The 15,618-nt window shown below is 42.1% G+C and overlaps 1 protein-coding gene across 18 annotated transcripts in view; it reads left to right on the top strand.

Moving 5' to 3' along the window:
- Positions 1–15,618, top strand: part of LOC140201636 (uncharacterized) — a 121,943-nt gene that overhangs the window by 69,389 nt on the left and 36,936 nt on the right. For 13 of the 18 annotated variants that reach the window (XM_072266047.1, XM_072266054.1, XM_072266052.1 and 10 more), the window contains exons 2-3: positions 13,961–14,212; positions 14,448–14,739. In XM_072266047.1, coding sequence (XP_072122148.1) covers positions 14,649–14,739 — 91 coding nt within the window. In that variant the 5' untranslated portion in view covers positions 13,961–14,212; positions 14,448–14,648. Of the gene's footprint in view, positions 1–9,158; positions 9,956–13,960; positions 14,213–14,447; positions 14,740–15,618 lie in introns of those variants that run through there. The other 5 variants (XM_072266048.1, XM_072266049.1, XM_072266046.1 and 2 more) reach the window with 5 other exon arrangements.

Genomic DNA, 15,618 nt, shown 5'->3' with positions numbered 1-15,618 from the left:
TTAGTTTTACATCTATCGCAATAACTATCAACATTAGAAAAGATTTTAGAAAGTCTCTTTTTGTCAAATGATAACGATATACAATTTTAAATTGAATCAATGAATGGCTAGGACAAATTGAAGAAGAGTTAACCAACTTCAAAATCTGCATCCAATCCTCCGTCATAAAAGTCAAATTGGGTTCCTTTTCCCAATCCTGTTTAATCTTAGATAAAGGACGCTTATCCCATTGTAATAATAAATTATAAATTCTTCCAATAGAACCCTTGATCGAAGGATTCATACTCATAATAGTATCTAACAGGTCAGCCTCCAATATGTAAGGAAAATTACTTAAATATTTTTGTAAAAAATGTCTAACTTGCAGGTATTGCAGGAAGTGTGAGTATGAAAGAGAATATTTATCAATTCAAAAGACATCAATCTATCTTCTTTAAATAAATCCAAAAAAGAATTAATACCTTTATTTTATCAAAGTAAAAAAATTGGATCACTCAAAGAAGGCTTAAAAAAGTAATTTTGATAAATTAAACTACGAAGTTTAGATTTTTTAAGATTAAAAATATTGCAGAATTGGAGTCAAATTTGTAAAGAATACTTAATCACATGATATCGGTTTAAATTACAACTTTAGCGAATTACATAGGTAAAGCAGCTCCCAATAACGAGGTTAAATAAAACTGTTTTACAACTTTTAGTTCCAGGTCGATTGGCCGATCACTCTTATCAACCCAGTATAACCAAAAAGACGTGTATTGCACATTAACAGCCCAATAATACATTCCTAGATTAGGCAAAGCAAGACCTCCATCCTTTTTCAATTCTTGTAAGTGATATTTACTAATTCTTGGTCTTTTATTATTCCAAATAAAAGATAAAATAATAGAATCATTCCGATCAGAAAACTTCCTAGTCAAAAAAACAGGGATATTCTGAAATAAATATAAACATTTTTGGTAAAATCATCATTTTAACTATATGAATGCGACCAACAAGAGAAAATGTAAGTCGACTCCAACTACTAAATAAATACTTCATAGAGTCTACTAAAGGAACAAGTTGGCTTTATAAAGATCCTTATATTTTTAAGTAATTATAATACCTAAATATCTAAAAGAATCCGAGACTTTAAAAGGAGTATTATCATATATAGAGACAGAATCATTTAAAGGAAACAATTCACTTTTACTAAAATTTATTTTATATCCTGAAAAATCTCCAAATTTATTAAATAATTTTAGCAAGGCAGGATAGATTGGTCAGGATTAGATATATAAACCAATAAATTATCGCGTAAAGAGAGATCTTATGCATGGTCTCATTCACAAAAATCCCATGGATATTTTTAGCCTCACGAAGAGCAATAACAAGGAGTTCTAATATTCAATTAAACAACAAAGGCCTTGCCTTGTCCCCCATGAAAGCTTAAAAAAAAGACCTACAATTGTTAGTGACAACAGTAGCAATAGGGGCTTTATATATCATTTTAATCCAATTATTAAAATTAGCACCAAAGCTAAATTTCTCTAAAACATTAAATAAATATTTCCATTCAACGCGATCGAATGCTTTTTCAGCATCCAAAGATACAACACGTTGTGGAGTTTTAAAAGAGGGCGAATTCACCCTTTGTGGAGAGGAGAGTCCATCCATTCAGGACCAACCAGTTAAGAGCCTCGGGCGATGGTACACAGAGAAGCTGAGAGACACCAAGAGGGTTCAAGAGACAGGAGAACAGATCAGCAGAGGTCTGATGTCTGTCGACAAGTGTGGCTTAAGTTGTGGTGCTTGCAGTATGGACTGATGCCACGGATAATGTGGCCACTAACTGTCTATGAAGTGGCAATGTCTCATGTTGAGGCAATGGAATGGAAGATCAACAAGTATGTGAAGAAGTCGCTTGGAGCACCAAGCAGCCTCACCAATGTTGCAATCCACAGTAGCCAGACAAAGCTTACCATCCCAGTGCAATCCCTTGTTGAAGAGGTCAAGGTAGCCAAGGTAAGATCATTCTTGATGCTCCGGGACTCAAAAGACCCTGTCTTCAAGAACACCCAGCCGAATGTGAGATCAGGCAGGAAGTGGTCAGCCCGTGTAGCAGTTGATGAGGCAGAGTCTAGATTAAAGCACAAGGGGATGGTTGGGGCCATCCAGCTAGGCCGCCAGGGACTTGGATGGACAACCCACAAGTGGTGGTCATCTTCTATAGGTAAGGAGCACCGTGAGCTTGTAACACAAGAAATACGAGAGGTAGATGAGGAGAAGAGGTTAACTAAAACAGCTGGCCTGGCCAAACAAGGGGCTTGGACCAGGTGGGAAAGTGTTGAACAACGACATCTATCTTAGAATGTTCTGTGGCAGATGGAACTGCTCCACATTTCTTCTCTATGCAGAGCAGCGTACGATCTGCTCCCAACACCTACCAACCTCAACCCCTGGTATGAAGATAAGACAGACAGGTGTGCTGCTTGTAGTGAGAAGGGAACACTTCAACATATCTTGAGTGCATGCAGAGTCAATCTTTCCAGCGGCATGTACACTTGGAGACATAACAACATTCTCAAAGTTGTAACAGAAGTGGTTGAGCAGAGAGTACTGCAGCACAACTTATCTCATGCCCCATGCTGCACAGAACATCGCATATCATTTGTGAAAGAAGGCTCCAAGTCAAGGGTGTACAGCGCAGGCTCACGATCAAGCATACTTTCTTCAGCCAATGATTGGTGTGTCAAGGCCGACCTGGACGGGAAAGGCAGTTTCCCGGAGCAAATAGCTTTCACAACATTGCGTCCGGATATAATCGTATGTCTGACACCAGTAGAGAAGTAGTTATTGGTGAACTCACAGTCGCCTGGGAAGACAACGTCGATGAAGCCCATGAGCGCAAGTTAACCAAGTATGCAGAATTAAGATCAGAGTGCAGAGACAGAGGGTGGAGGGTCTCATGCTATCCATTCGAAGTAGGCTGCCGTGGGTTTATTGCGTTCACTTTCCAGAAGTGGCTGCGTGATCTTGGCTTCACTGGAAGAGAGATCAAGTCAGCCAGCAGGGCTGTAGCTGAGGCAGCAGAGAAAGCATGGGTGTGGACCAAGTATGTCCAGAGGGGCAGATAGTCGGACAGTGTATACATCTTTTGCAAACCCTTCAGTAGTTGCATAGACACCTGAAGAGCAGACTATCTGTTGGATGGAAGTGACCAACAACTCTGATAGAGGCAGATGCCAAGTTTTTAAGCTCACCAGTGGTTGGTGGTGCTTTAGCACTGCTGGCCCACCACCTCGAGGGTGTCTTGATCATAAGCGGGCCAAAACTCCTGAAGACAGGTGGCAGATCAACTGATGATCCCACTGGTGATAGCACAGGACAGTTAACATCTTAGTCCAAGTGTATTCTGTAACTCTAATGTTAAATAGTCTCCAAACATTTGAAAAAGAATAGCAACCCTTTATAAAGCCTGTTTGATCTTTAAAAATAATTTTACCCAATTGGCCATTATCTTTGACAGGATCTTCGTGTCGATATTCAGTAATGAAATCGGTCTAGATGAAGCACAGTCAGTGGGATCTTTATCTTTTTTAAGAATTAAAGAAGTAGAAGCCTCATAAAAAGCAGAGGGTAAGTCACCTTTCACAAAAGAATCCTTAATCATTTCCAACATATACGGAGAAAGCAACTTTCCAAATTTTTTATAAAATTCTACAGGATAACCATTAAGTCCCGGGGACTTACCAGATTGCATTGAAAAAATAGCTTTATGAACTTTGACTCCAGTGATTGGAGCATCAAGAGTTTTTTGATCCTCAACCGAGATTTTAGGAAAAACAATCTTTTGTAAAAAAAGCATTCATTTCAGAGGAATCTAACGGACATTGAGATTTATAAAGTTCAGTATAAAAATCTTCAAAAATCTTATTAATTTCTTCATATTCCTGAGCCAAGGTACCATCTTTCTTACGGATATTCATGATTTGCCTTTGGCTGCAGACATTTTTAATTGAGATGCAAGCAGTTTATTATTTTTATCTCCAAACATATAAAATTAGCTCTTTAACTTAAGCAAATATCCTTCAATGGGATGAGTTACTAACAGGTTATATTGTGATTGAAGTTCCACCCTTTGTTTAAACAAATCAATATTGGGGGAAATTTTATAGATATTATCTAAATCTTTAATTTGTTTTGAAATTCTATCTAATTATGCATTAGTCTGTTTTTTAAATTTAGCTGAATAAGAAATAATCTGACCACATAAAACTGCTTTAAATGTATCCCATATAATTAATTTAGATATACGCCCTATATCATTAAAAAGAAAAAAAATGTTTTATCTGGGTTTCAATGAAACTGACAAAGTCAGAGTTTTGCAATAATATCTGAGACATGCGCCAAGGTGGGTGGGCAAGAATGACATCATCAAATTCAAAAGACAAACTCAGAGGCGCATGATCAGATATAGCAATAGCATTATATTCACAATTTTTAACACTAGGCAAGAAGCAGGGATCGATTATAATATAATATAATATAATCGATCCTCGAATATTTTTTATAAATGTGAGAAGAAAGAATATTCTCTGTTATCGGGATGGAGATACCTCCACAAATCAATCAATCCAAAATCAATCAAAAAGGAATTAAAAAATGACGCGGAACAATTTGGAAGTCACTTATTGGTTGAGCTCTTATCAATCATTGGATTTGAGTAGCAGTTAAAATCCCCGCCCATTATCAGCACATATTCATTTAAATCAGGCAGTAAAGCAAATACCTCTAAAAAAAAAAAGGAGGATCATCTAAGTTAGGACCATACAAATTAACCAAAACAACTTTTCTGTTACAGATCGTTCCTTTAACAATTAAAAATCTACCATTAGAATCTGATTCAATATCCTCTTGAATAAATATATTAGATTTAATAAAAATAGACATGCCTTTGTTTTACTCTGAGAAGTAGAGTGGAATTGCAAACCATTCCACCAGCCAAAAAATCTATTTTGATCTCCTGCCCTAATATGTGTCTCTTGAGCAAAAATTATATCAGGCTGGAATCGGTTAATAATTTCAAAAGTCTTTTTTCGTTTAATAGGATGATTCCAACCAGGTACATTCCAACTTATTATATTAATCCGTTTAAATACCATACTATAATTTTATTCTACTTTGCGCAGACCACATACCAATATGGGATGATCAAAAATGGTGGCGATGAGGATTACAACCAGATAGAAAATACGCATGCTCCAGAACCACCCAATGGGAAAAAGCCCCTAACTCTAATCCCACCCCCTTCCCGAAAGCCCAAGAAAAAGGCAAAGTAAACGCCCTATGTGCTCTTTCTATAGCAGGCAGCTTTAATAAAATGGTTGGAAATAAAGTGTGGAAAAGTTTACCAAAGTAAGCAGTTAAATCTCCATCTTCAGCTCCTTCTTGCAGCGCAACAATTCGTGAACCCAGTGATAAAGGTAATGGGAAAGGAAAGGTGCAAAATGAAAGATCTGATGAAATGCCATCGTGGGCTGAAGATATCGTTCGGACACTGAATTCAGTTAAGGATCAGAATAGGTCAATTAAAGACCAACTGGAAAACGATAGGAATGAAATGAAGTAATTTCTGGGAAAACTTAAAGACCTGGAAACTCAAGTTATTCCACATGAAGAGGAATTGAAGATGACTAAGCAAAAGTTGTCTGAAGCTACAACTCGTTTGGAAAGATATCAGAATAAGATTTTAGACCTGGAAACTAGGTCTGGCTGAAAGAATATACGAATTGTTGGGCAGCAAGAAGGAGCTGAAGATGGAGATTTAACTGCTCACTTTGGTAGGCTTTTTCACACTTTATTTCCTACCATTTTATTAAAGCCGCCTGCTATAGGAAGGGCACACAGGGCATTCACTTCGAAATTGAAGGATTCTAGTAAACCAAGATCTGTTCTGGTTTGCTTTCATCACTTTAAAATTAAAGATCAAATAATGCGACAGGCAAGAAAACAGAGTGTTTAGATTTATGGAGTCTGAGGTCCGTTTTTACGAAGATTACCCGAGAGAGGTAATGGAACAAAGATCAAAATTTGCCCCTGGTAATGAAACAGGCATATGATAACAACCTGTTTCCCTCTCTGAGGTATCCGACAAGAATTAAAGTTTTTCCCGCTAATTCTCCTCCTCATACTTTTTTTGATCCAAAAGCTGCACTGGACTTTGTTCAAGCTATACTCGCCGCAGTTACTGACGCCGCTGCTGAATGAACTATCTGAAAGGTTGTTTGGCTAACTGTATACTATTCGCATTTTGGAAAGAAGATTTATGAAGGTCATTTGTATATTTCATTGAGAGACTAATTAAAGAAGACAAGGAGCGTTGTTCATTATCGCATATTGTTGGTTTTCCTTTGGAAAGAAGATTTATGGCTCAAGTATGACTGTAAATGATCATCTGAACATTCGACTGAGAAAAGAAGATAAGGGGATTTGTTCCTTTAATACTTGGTTTGAGTTTTTTGTTCTTTTTTTAATCAGCTAATTCGTAGTTTTTTCCTACTAATAGGGCTTTTTATAAAAATTTGGGATGGTTTAATTACTTATTATTAATTAGTATTTTTGAAAATTCAGCTGGGTCAAATATACTATTTTTTTTCTGTTTTATTATAACATTTTATAATTGAATTTAAAGTTTTTTTTAGGGAGTCAATGTTAAACTTGAAGATGGCGCTGGTTTTTCTCTCTAAGAGATAACATTTTGGTTCTTTCTTGTTTATCAGATGATGGAATGTAAATGCTTTTCTTTGCTGAGACTTTGTTGTCTTTTTTACAAGGTCACTCTACTCTTTTTACTAACTGGGGGGAGGGAAAGAAAATACAGATGGAGTGGTTAGTGGCTTTGAACTCTGCTTTTTTCTTAAAGATTTGCTGGGTGCGTCCTGGCTACTGCTGCACACCTGCATGCTTCGCGGCCCAGTATTGGCTGGCGGCCTGGAAGTTGGGGAGCACTGGTTTAAGGTGAACAACAAGGATTGAGCCAGGAACGACAGACCGGTCAGACTGATATCCTCAGTGGAGAAGTGACTGGGGGGGAATTCTGAGGGACTGGATCTACCAAGAATTGGAATTGTGCAGACAGAGTCTGATCACAATCAGTCAGCATAGATTTGTGTGTAGAAAGTGGAGCATCTTGAATTTTTCTAGCTGTTTCTTGAATGAGTGAGCTAGAAGGACGATGTGCGTAGGGATGTGGCTAACATCTGTATGGAGTTTAAAGGCCTTTGACAAGGTCCTGCATGGTACGTGGTCTGTAAGTTTACATCTCATGGAATCTAGGGTGAGATAGTTCAGTGGATTCACCACTGGTTTGGATGTAGGAAGCAAAGGGTGGTGTTTGAAGGTTGTTTCTTGGAATGGAGGATGGTGACGAGCGGAGTTCTGCAGGGATCAGTGCTGGGTCTCTTTTGATTACTGTTTATAGAAATTATTCGAATGCCAGTGCACAAGGCTTGATCAGTAAGTTTGTGGATGACACAAAATTAAAGGTGCTATTGATAGCGAAAAGTTTGCCATGGAATACAGAAGGATCTTGATTAGTTAGGGAAGTGGGTCAATCAGTGGCAAATGGATTTCAATGGAGATGAGTGTGAGACGATGCATTTTGGAAAGTCAAATCAGAGGAGAATTATGAGTGATCAGTTACTAGTGAATGTCGTGGAATGGAGGAATCTAAGATTCATTTATTTATCACATATACATCAAAACACGTTTGTGTTGTTTGTATTAATAACTGGCAGAAGCTAAGGATGTGCTGGGGCAATACACAAGTGTCACCACATATTCTGGTGCAAACATAGTAAACCCACAATCTTCAGCGGAACAACACAGAGCAAAGTAACAACATCAAAAAAACCTCTTTCCTCCCTACACACAAAGACGGCCCTCCAACCCAAGGTCAGGCGTCTGAGTCTGAGTCTCAGACAACGAACCTCTATCTTCCCCTGTGTCGTTGACCAAGGGCTTCAGACATCAGGCTGCTACTTGAGGGTGTCTGTTCAACCCTTGAGCTTCAAACTTTGGTATTAACCATGGTGACAGCACTGGAACTCCAGTCCCTGATCTCCGGAGTCACTGACTCGCATACCTAGGCTCTTGTGCCCCCTGCTCACACACACATCTGATCCAGGGGCCTACAGCCCTTGTCAACCTTCTCCATGGTGTTTGCCAGCTCAAGGTTCATGAATGTGTTTTGTTGCACATCCTTGTTACTGGGCTTCAATCACAGAGCGGAGGTGTAATCTTTGGCCTGACTAGAATTCCTCAGCATCTCTCTCCCTAAACCCGACTCTGACCCCTAACTCCCTAAAACCATCCCTACGAACTTTATAAAAAAAAAAAAAAAAAAAAAAAAAAAAAAAGCAACTATATCTGAGCAGAACATGGACCGAGACCAGTTCGGAAACAACTTGACATAGGAACAAAGATGCATAGTTTATGGAAAGTGGCATCATGGCTGGTAACAAAGGTGTTGAGCACATTGGCCTTGATTAGTGAAGGAACTGAGTCGAAGAATTGGGACGTTACAATACAGTTGTATAAATCATTGGTGAGGTCACACTTGGAGTACTGAGCACTGTTTGGGAAAACCTGTGATAGGAAAGAACTGAAAAGAGCAGAGAAGATCTACAAGGATGTTGGATGTCTCGAAGTTCTGAGGAATAGAGATAGGGTCACTCGGCTAGGTGTTTATTCCTTGGAACGTAGGAGAATAAGGGGTGACCAAATAGAAGTATATATAATCATGAGGGTGCAACAGTTTGTTCCCCAGAGTAGGGGGGAGGCAATACGAGAAGAGAGAGTTTCAGGGTGAGAGGGAAGCTCTACAGGCTTGAGGGGCAATGATTTCACCCTGGGGTGGTGAGTCCATGCAACCAGCACCATGGGAAGTGGTTGAGACAGGGACAATGATATCATCGAGGAAACCTTGAGCAGGTAGATAGATGGGTGAGGCTCGGAGAGATGCAGACTGAATGAAGGAAGTTTAGAATGCCTGTCTGGGGGCCATGGTCAGTGTGGGCTCATTGTGCTGAAGGGTTTGTACTGTGCTGTACTGTTCTATGTTCTGTTGTGCTGTATTGCTCTGTGATTCAATGGGTTAAAACACCTCCTCAGTACACATCCAGCAGTCAGCTGGTGACTGGCTTCCGGCCCTCAGCTCTGGCTTCGCAGCAGTGGCTCCTCTGTTTCCAGTGAGGGGATTCTGTGGCATGTGAGAATCGTGGGACTCACTGTTTTCCCCAGGTCCATAGCTCACCCTCTAGGTACAGAATGTCTGCGTTACCCTCCAGCCCCTACACCATTTCCACTCACTGTAACCACCCCCAGTCCGTGCACAATTCCCATTCTCTGTGACCCCTCCGGTGTCTACACCCCTACTCGTCTTTGTGACCACCTCCAGCGTCAACATCCCTTCCCTTCTCCATAACCTCCTCCACCTGTTATCCACTCACCGTGCCTCTGTCCCCTCATGATTTTACACACTTCCTTGTCTCCGAGACCCACTCTGGCGACTATACTCCTCTCCGTCTCTGTAAACCACCAGCAATTGTCTGTCACTTGTACGTCCCTCAAGATCTACCGCTGCTTGACTGATCCGAATTGTGAAAACCTGGTGGGTGTTCATCTCTGAGATCAGAGAAAAATTAAACACCCCCTCCCTTTCATTACTGATAACCTCCCTGAGTGAAATGTGCCTGGTGTGAGGCAGGCTGAGTGAGTACAGGTTCTCTGTTTTACGTTGCAGTGTTACAGTCAGGGAGATGTCCATGAGAAGATTGTGAAGGAGCTGGACATCTACCCATGTGAAGGGCCAGGAGTTCCCTGTGTCCTGTTTGTCTACAGAGTGTCTCATGAAATTCAGGATCTTCAAAATGCTCTTCACTGGGTCACAGGTAGACACTCTCATCGTTTTTCACAGGTGAAGTGATCCAGTGGTATTTTCTCCCGAGAGTCCCTTTCCCCTGTGGGGACTTCTGACTGTTGTCTGTTCACTCTCTCATGGAGGAGGCAGGAGAGTGGGGTTGAGAGGGATGGTTAAATCAGCCAAGATGTAATGGAAAGCAGACTCGAATACTTAATAAGTCCATGAGATATAGGAGCAGAATTAGGCCATTTGGCCCATCAAGTCTGCTCCACCATTTCATCATGCTGATCCATTCTTTCTTTCAGCCCCAGTCTCCTGCCATTTCCCCATATCTCAAGTCAAGTCACTTTTTATTGTCATTTCAACCATAACTGCTGGTACAGTACACAGTAAAAACGAGACAACGTTTTTCAGGACTGTGGTGCTGCATGAACGCTACAAACACTACACTGAACGACATAAAACAACACAAAAACTACACTAGACTACAGACCTACCCAGGACTACCTCTTCATGCCCTGACTAATCAAGAACCTTAAATATACCAAATGACTTGGCCTCCACAGCCACCTGTGACAATGAATTCCACAGATTCACCACTCTCTGGCTAAACAAATTTCTCATCTCTATTCCACAAGGACACCCCTCAATTTTGCGGCAGTGTCCTCTGGTCTTGGACTCCACTACCATAGGATACATACTCTCCACATCGACTCAATCAAGGCCTTTCAACATTCTGTAGGTTTCAATGAGGTCACCTCTCATTCTTCTGAATTCCAGTAAGTTCAGACCCAGAGCCCTCAGTGCTCTTCATGTGACAAGCTTTTCAATCCTGGAATTGTTTTCATGAACGTCCTCTGCAATGGCAGCACATCCCTTCTTATAAAAGGGGCCCAAAACCACTCACAATTCTTCAAGTGAGGCCTCATCAGTGCTTTAGAAAGCCTCACCATTACATCCTTGCTTTTATATACTAGTCCTCTTGAAATGAATGCTAACATGGCACTTGCCTTCCTCACCACCGACTCCACCTGCAAATTAACCTGCACAAGGTCTCCCAAGTCCTCAGATTTTTGAATTTTCTCACTAGTTAGAAAGTAGTCTACCTGTTTATTTCTTCTAGCACAGGTGAAGTCATTCAGTGATAACATTTCCCTGAAAATACTTCCTTTTTGGGGACTTCTGGTCTCTGCTGGCTCTCCCCTACCTGAGGAGCACACTAACACTGTGTGTGTTCCTTGGGATTGAATCATTTGTGAATCGAACATGCACTGATGCAATGGCTTTCTGAAACATAGAAACATAGAAAATAGGTGCAGGAGTAGGCCATTTGGCCCTTCGAGCCTGCACCGCCATTCAGTATGATCATGGCTGATCATCCAACTCAGAAGCCTGTACCAGCCTTCCCTCCATACCCCCGATCCCTTTAGCCACAAGGGCCATATCTAACTCCCTCTTAAATATATCCAATGAACTGGCCTCAACTGTTTCCTGTGGCAGAGAATTCCACAGATTCACCACTCTCTGTGTGAAGAAGCTTTTCGGAATCTCAGTCCGAAAAGGCTTCCCCTTTATCCTCAATCTGTGACCCCTCGTTCTGGACTTCCCCAACATCGGGAACAATCTTCCTGCATCTAGCCTGTCCAATCCCTTTAGGATCTTATACGTTTCAATACGTTTGCACACTAATCTCCTGAGTGGGATCTTGTCAAAAGCCTTTTGAAAATCCAAATATACCACATCCACTGGTTCTCCCCTATCCACTCTACTAGTTACATCCTCAAAAAATTCTATGAGATTCGTCAGACATGATTTTCCTTTCACAAATCCATGCTGACTTTGTCCGATAATTTCACCGCTTTCTAAATGTGCTGTTATCACATCTTTGATAACTGACTCTAGCATTTTCCCCACCACCGATGTTAGGCTAACCGGTCTATAATTCCCCGGTTTCTCTCTCCCTCCTTTTTTAAAAAGTGGGGTTACATTAGCCACCCTCCAATCCTCAGGAACTAGTCCAGAATCTAAAGAGTTTTGAAAAATTATCACTAATGCATCCATTATTTCTTGTGCTACTTCCTTAAGCACTCTGGGATGCAGACCATCTGGCCCTAGGGATTTATCTGCCTTTAAACCCTTCAATTTACCTAACACCACTTCCCTACTAATATATATTTCCCTCAGTTCCTCCATCTCACTGGACCCTCTGTCCCCTTCTATTTCCGGAAGATTATTTATGTCCTCCTTAGTGAAGACAGAACCAAAGTAGTTCTTCAATTGGTCTGCCGTGTCCTTGCTCCCCATAATCAATTCAGTTGTTTCTGTCTGTAGGGGACCTGCATTTGTCTTAACCAATCTTATTCTTTTCGCATATGTATAAAAGCTTTTACAGTCAGTTTTTATGTTCCCTGCCAGTTTTTTCTCACAATCTTTTTTCCCCTTCCTTATTAAGCCCTTTGTCCTCCTCTGCTGGACTCTGAATTTCTCCCAGTCCTCAGGTGAGCCACTTTTTCTGGCTAATTTGTATGCTGCTTCTTTGGAATTGATACTATCCCTAATTTCCCTTGTTAGCCACGGGTGCATTACCTTCCTTGATTTATTCTTTTGCCAAACTGGGATGAACAATTGTTGTAGTTTATCCATGCTATCTTTAAATGCTTGCCATTGCATATCCACCGTCAATCCTTTAAGTGTCATTTGCCAGTCTATCTTAGCTAATTCACATCTCATACCTTCAAAGTTACGCTTCTTTCAGTTCAGAACCTTTGTTTCTGAATTAACTCTGTCACTCTTCACCTTAATGAAGAATTCCACCATATTATGGTCACTCTTACCCAAGGGGCCTCTCACGACAAGATTGTTAATTAACCCTTCCTCATTGCTCAAAACCCAGTCCAGAATAGCCTGCTCTCTGGTTGGTTCCTCGACATGTTGGTTCAAAAAACCATCCCGCATACATTCCAAGTCCTCTTCCTCAGCACCCTTACCAATTTGGTTCACCCAATCTATATGTAGATTGAAGATGATATTGTCCTGCCCAGTTGTATCTGTCGAGGGGACAGAGGTTATTATTGTGATTGGAGGTGTGTATTGGTGCACAACAAGCTCCCACAAACATCAGTGAGGCAATCTACCAGGTATTCTGATGAAACATTGTCCAGGACACACTTGGGCTCCCTGGCTCTGTGTGAAGTGCTGTATTTGGATCTTTCTGTGCACCAGACTGGGGGATCTGGTGATTGGGTTGAAAATCCCTGCGCTGTACCTCCTGTGGGACGTGAGTGCCTGTAGTGGGGTGGGAAGACTGCCTTGTACACAGACAGCATCAGCACAACACCACCCAGGCACACAGGGGGCAGGAGGGTGGGCACATCCCCAGGTGGAAGGTGCAGAGGTCCTGAGGACTTCTGCTGATGGTTGGCTGTTCACTCCCTCAGGGAGGAGGCAGGAGATTGGGATTGAGAAGGATAGTTAAATCAGCCAAGGTGGAATGGTGGAGCAGACTCGATGGGTCAAATTGCCTAATCCTACATCTTATGGTCAGTGTAATACAGGTGATTAGTTCATTGTAGGAGAAGGGGACGAGCTTTCCTGTAATGCCTTCCTGATCCATAACATATTCTGCCATTAAAGCACACAGTCGTTATTGTGATGGGAGTTGTGTATTGCTGCATAGCAAGCTCCCACAAACAGCAGTGAGGTGATGGATTGGAGATCCCATTGTCTGGGGCACAGGTGGCTTCCCTTGCTGTGTCTCAAATGACGTGTGTGGACGTTTCTGTGCAGCTGAGTGAGGGAGGGGTTTGGGGCTTGACTGAAAATCCCAGTGGAGAAATGGTGCCTCTGGCAGTACTGTACGTCCTTTGGCCCTAGTGAGTGCCAGTAGTGGGATGGGAGGGCTACCCTGTACACACAGAGCATCAACTGGACACAGACAGGGGCAGGAAGGTGGGACATCCCCAGGGGGAAGGTGCTGAGCTCAGGGCTGATGTACCCAGTGGGTGGGACACACACCCATCCCACAGCAGCACCCAGACACTCTGTTACTCTGTGTTTCAGGAGGCGGAAGAACGCAGAAGGAAGGCATTTGTGCCGTGATTCTGTTGCAGAAATCCCGAGATGTGGGAGAGGGGCAGATAAGGACCTATCCAGGGTTATTCCATGAGGGAACACCAGTTCATCGAGTACTTTGGAGAGAAACCAGCGGTATTCTCAAGAGGAGGTCAGCTGACTTCCATTGTCCAAATACGATTTGGGCCATCAGACAGAGTCTCAGTGACAGAACCAGATCCAGAGAACATTCCTCCCCCGGTGGGTAAAATCTGTCTCTCCCTGTCACGCCTCATGCTTCAGTGTAACCTTCCCACATGCAACATGACGGTCGTGCCTGATTGGTGTCTTGGGTGGGAAAATGATGGAACAATAGCCGGTCAGTCAGTGACTGCTGCGGGAGGGAGGTTTGGAGCACAAACATCCTTTGGTACTGAGGTCACTTTAGCACCAACTCCCAGTTTACATGCTTCTGACTGATATGTGTGCTTTCCAGTAGGGCAGAGCGAGTATCCGCCAGGCAGTGAGACTTTGGTGGTGAGTGAACAATCGGCTTCCTCGATTTCTTCAGGATGCAGCCAATGGAAGAGCAGCTGGAACTCGGAGAGGCTTCAGTGTAACAGTGAGAACGCAGGCTTGGGGCTCGACCCGAGAGATTGGGGCAGGAGCTGAGAAATGTCAAGTCTGCAGAGGCAGTATGTTCCTGTTGAAATGGAGAGTAAACCTGTCAAGACAAGAGTTATTCAGACTTTGGTCAAGAAAAGTATGGAAGGACAAGGTGCAATTAGGTAATTTGCCAGTGAATCCCTTAACGTCACATGACTAAGAATACTATCGGAGGGAAAAGTGAGAGGGTGTGATGTGGATCTCAGAGATAAAGTTAAGGAAAATACCAATAAATTCTGTAGTGGTTAGCTCAAAATTTGCAACGGTAGCCAAGTATGCACAAATCCCACTACTGTCTTTAAGGTGTTTGCACTTTCTCCCCATGACTGCAGTGAGTTTCAACTGGGTTTTCCAGTTTCCTGCCACATTGCCAAAAACCTTAGTGTTAGTAAGTTGCGGGCACGCTACGTTGGCACTGGAAGGAGATCTAAATGATCTAAATCAGACCTGCAGGGCAATTCTTTCACCCATAGGGCGGTGAGTATATAGACCGAACTGCCAGAGAAAGTGGGTGCAGCAGGTACAATGGTATTATTGAAGGGGCACCTGAATAAATGCATGGAAAAGCAGGGTAAGAACGGATAAAGTTGACTGCAGGAAATTGGGATCATCCAGCTGGGCATAGTGGTCATCACTGACTCATTGGGCAAATAGTCTCTATCTTGTTGTATTAGATGATGGGCTGAATGGCTTGCATTGTCTACATCCCTCTGTCTCCAATGACCTACCCTAGGTCCCTGTGTCATACCCTAGATCTCTGTGTGTGGCCTCATAAAGAGAGGCCCCACCACTTCCAGGGAGGGTTTTCTGAGGAATGTATGAGTTGAGGTTCGAAATGTCTTCCCCAATGTCCATACCTCGCCTGTAGCTGTGTCAGTTTCATTCCTGACCCTTACAGCCTCTAAATCTACTTCCTCTACACTTCTCCCATCTCTTTGATGCCGAACAGCACCTATACCACTCTCCATCACTGCAACGCACAACAAACTTTTTGCTTTCAC

Source organism: Mobula birostris, chromosome 8, assembly GCF_030028105.1.
Source record: "Mobula birostris isolate sMobBir1 chromosome 8, sMobBir1.hap1, whole genome shotgun sequence".
NCBI lineage: Eukaryota > Metazoa > Chordata > Chondrichthyes > Myliobatiformes > Myliobatidae > Mobula > Mobula birostris.
This window is presented reverse-complemented; position numbering and strand designations above follow the sequence as displayed.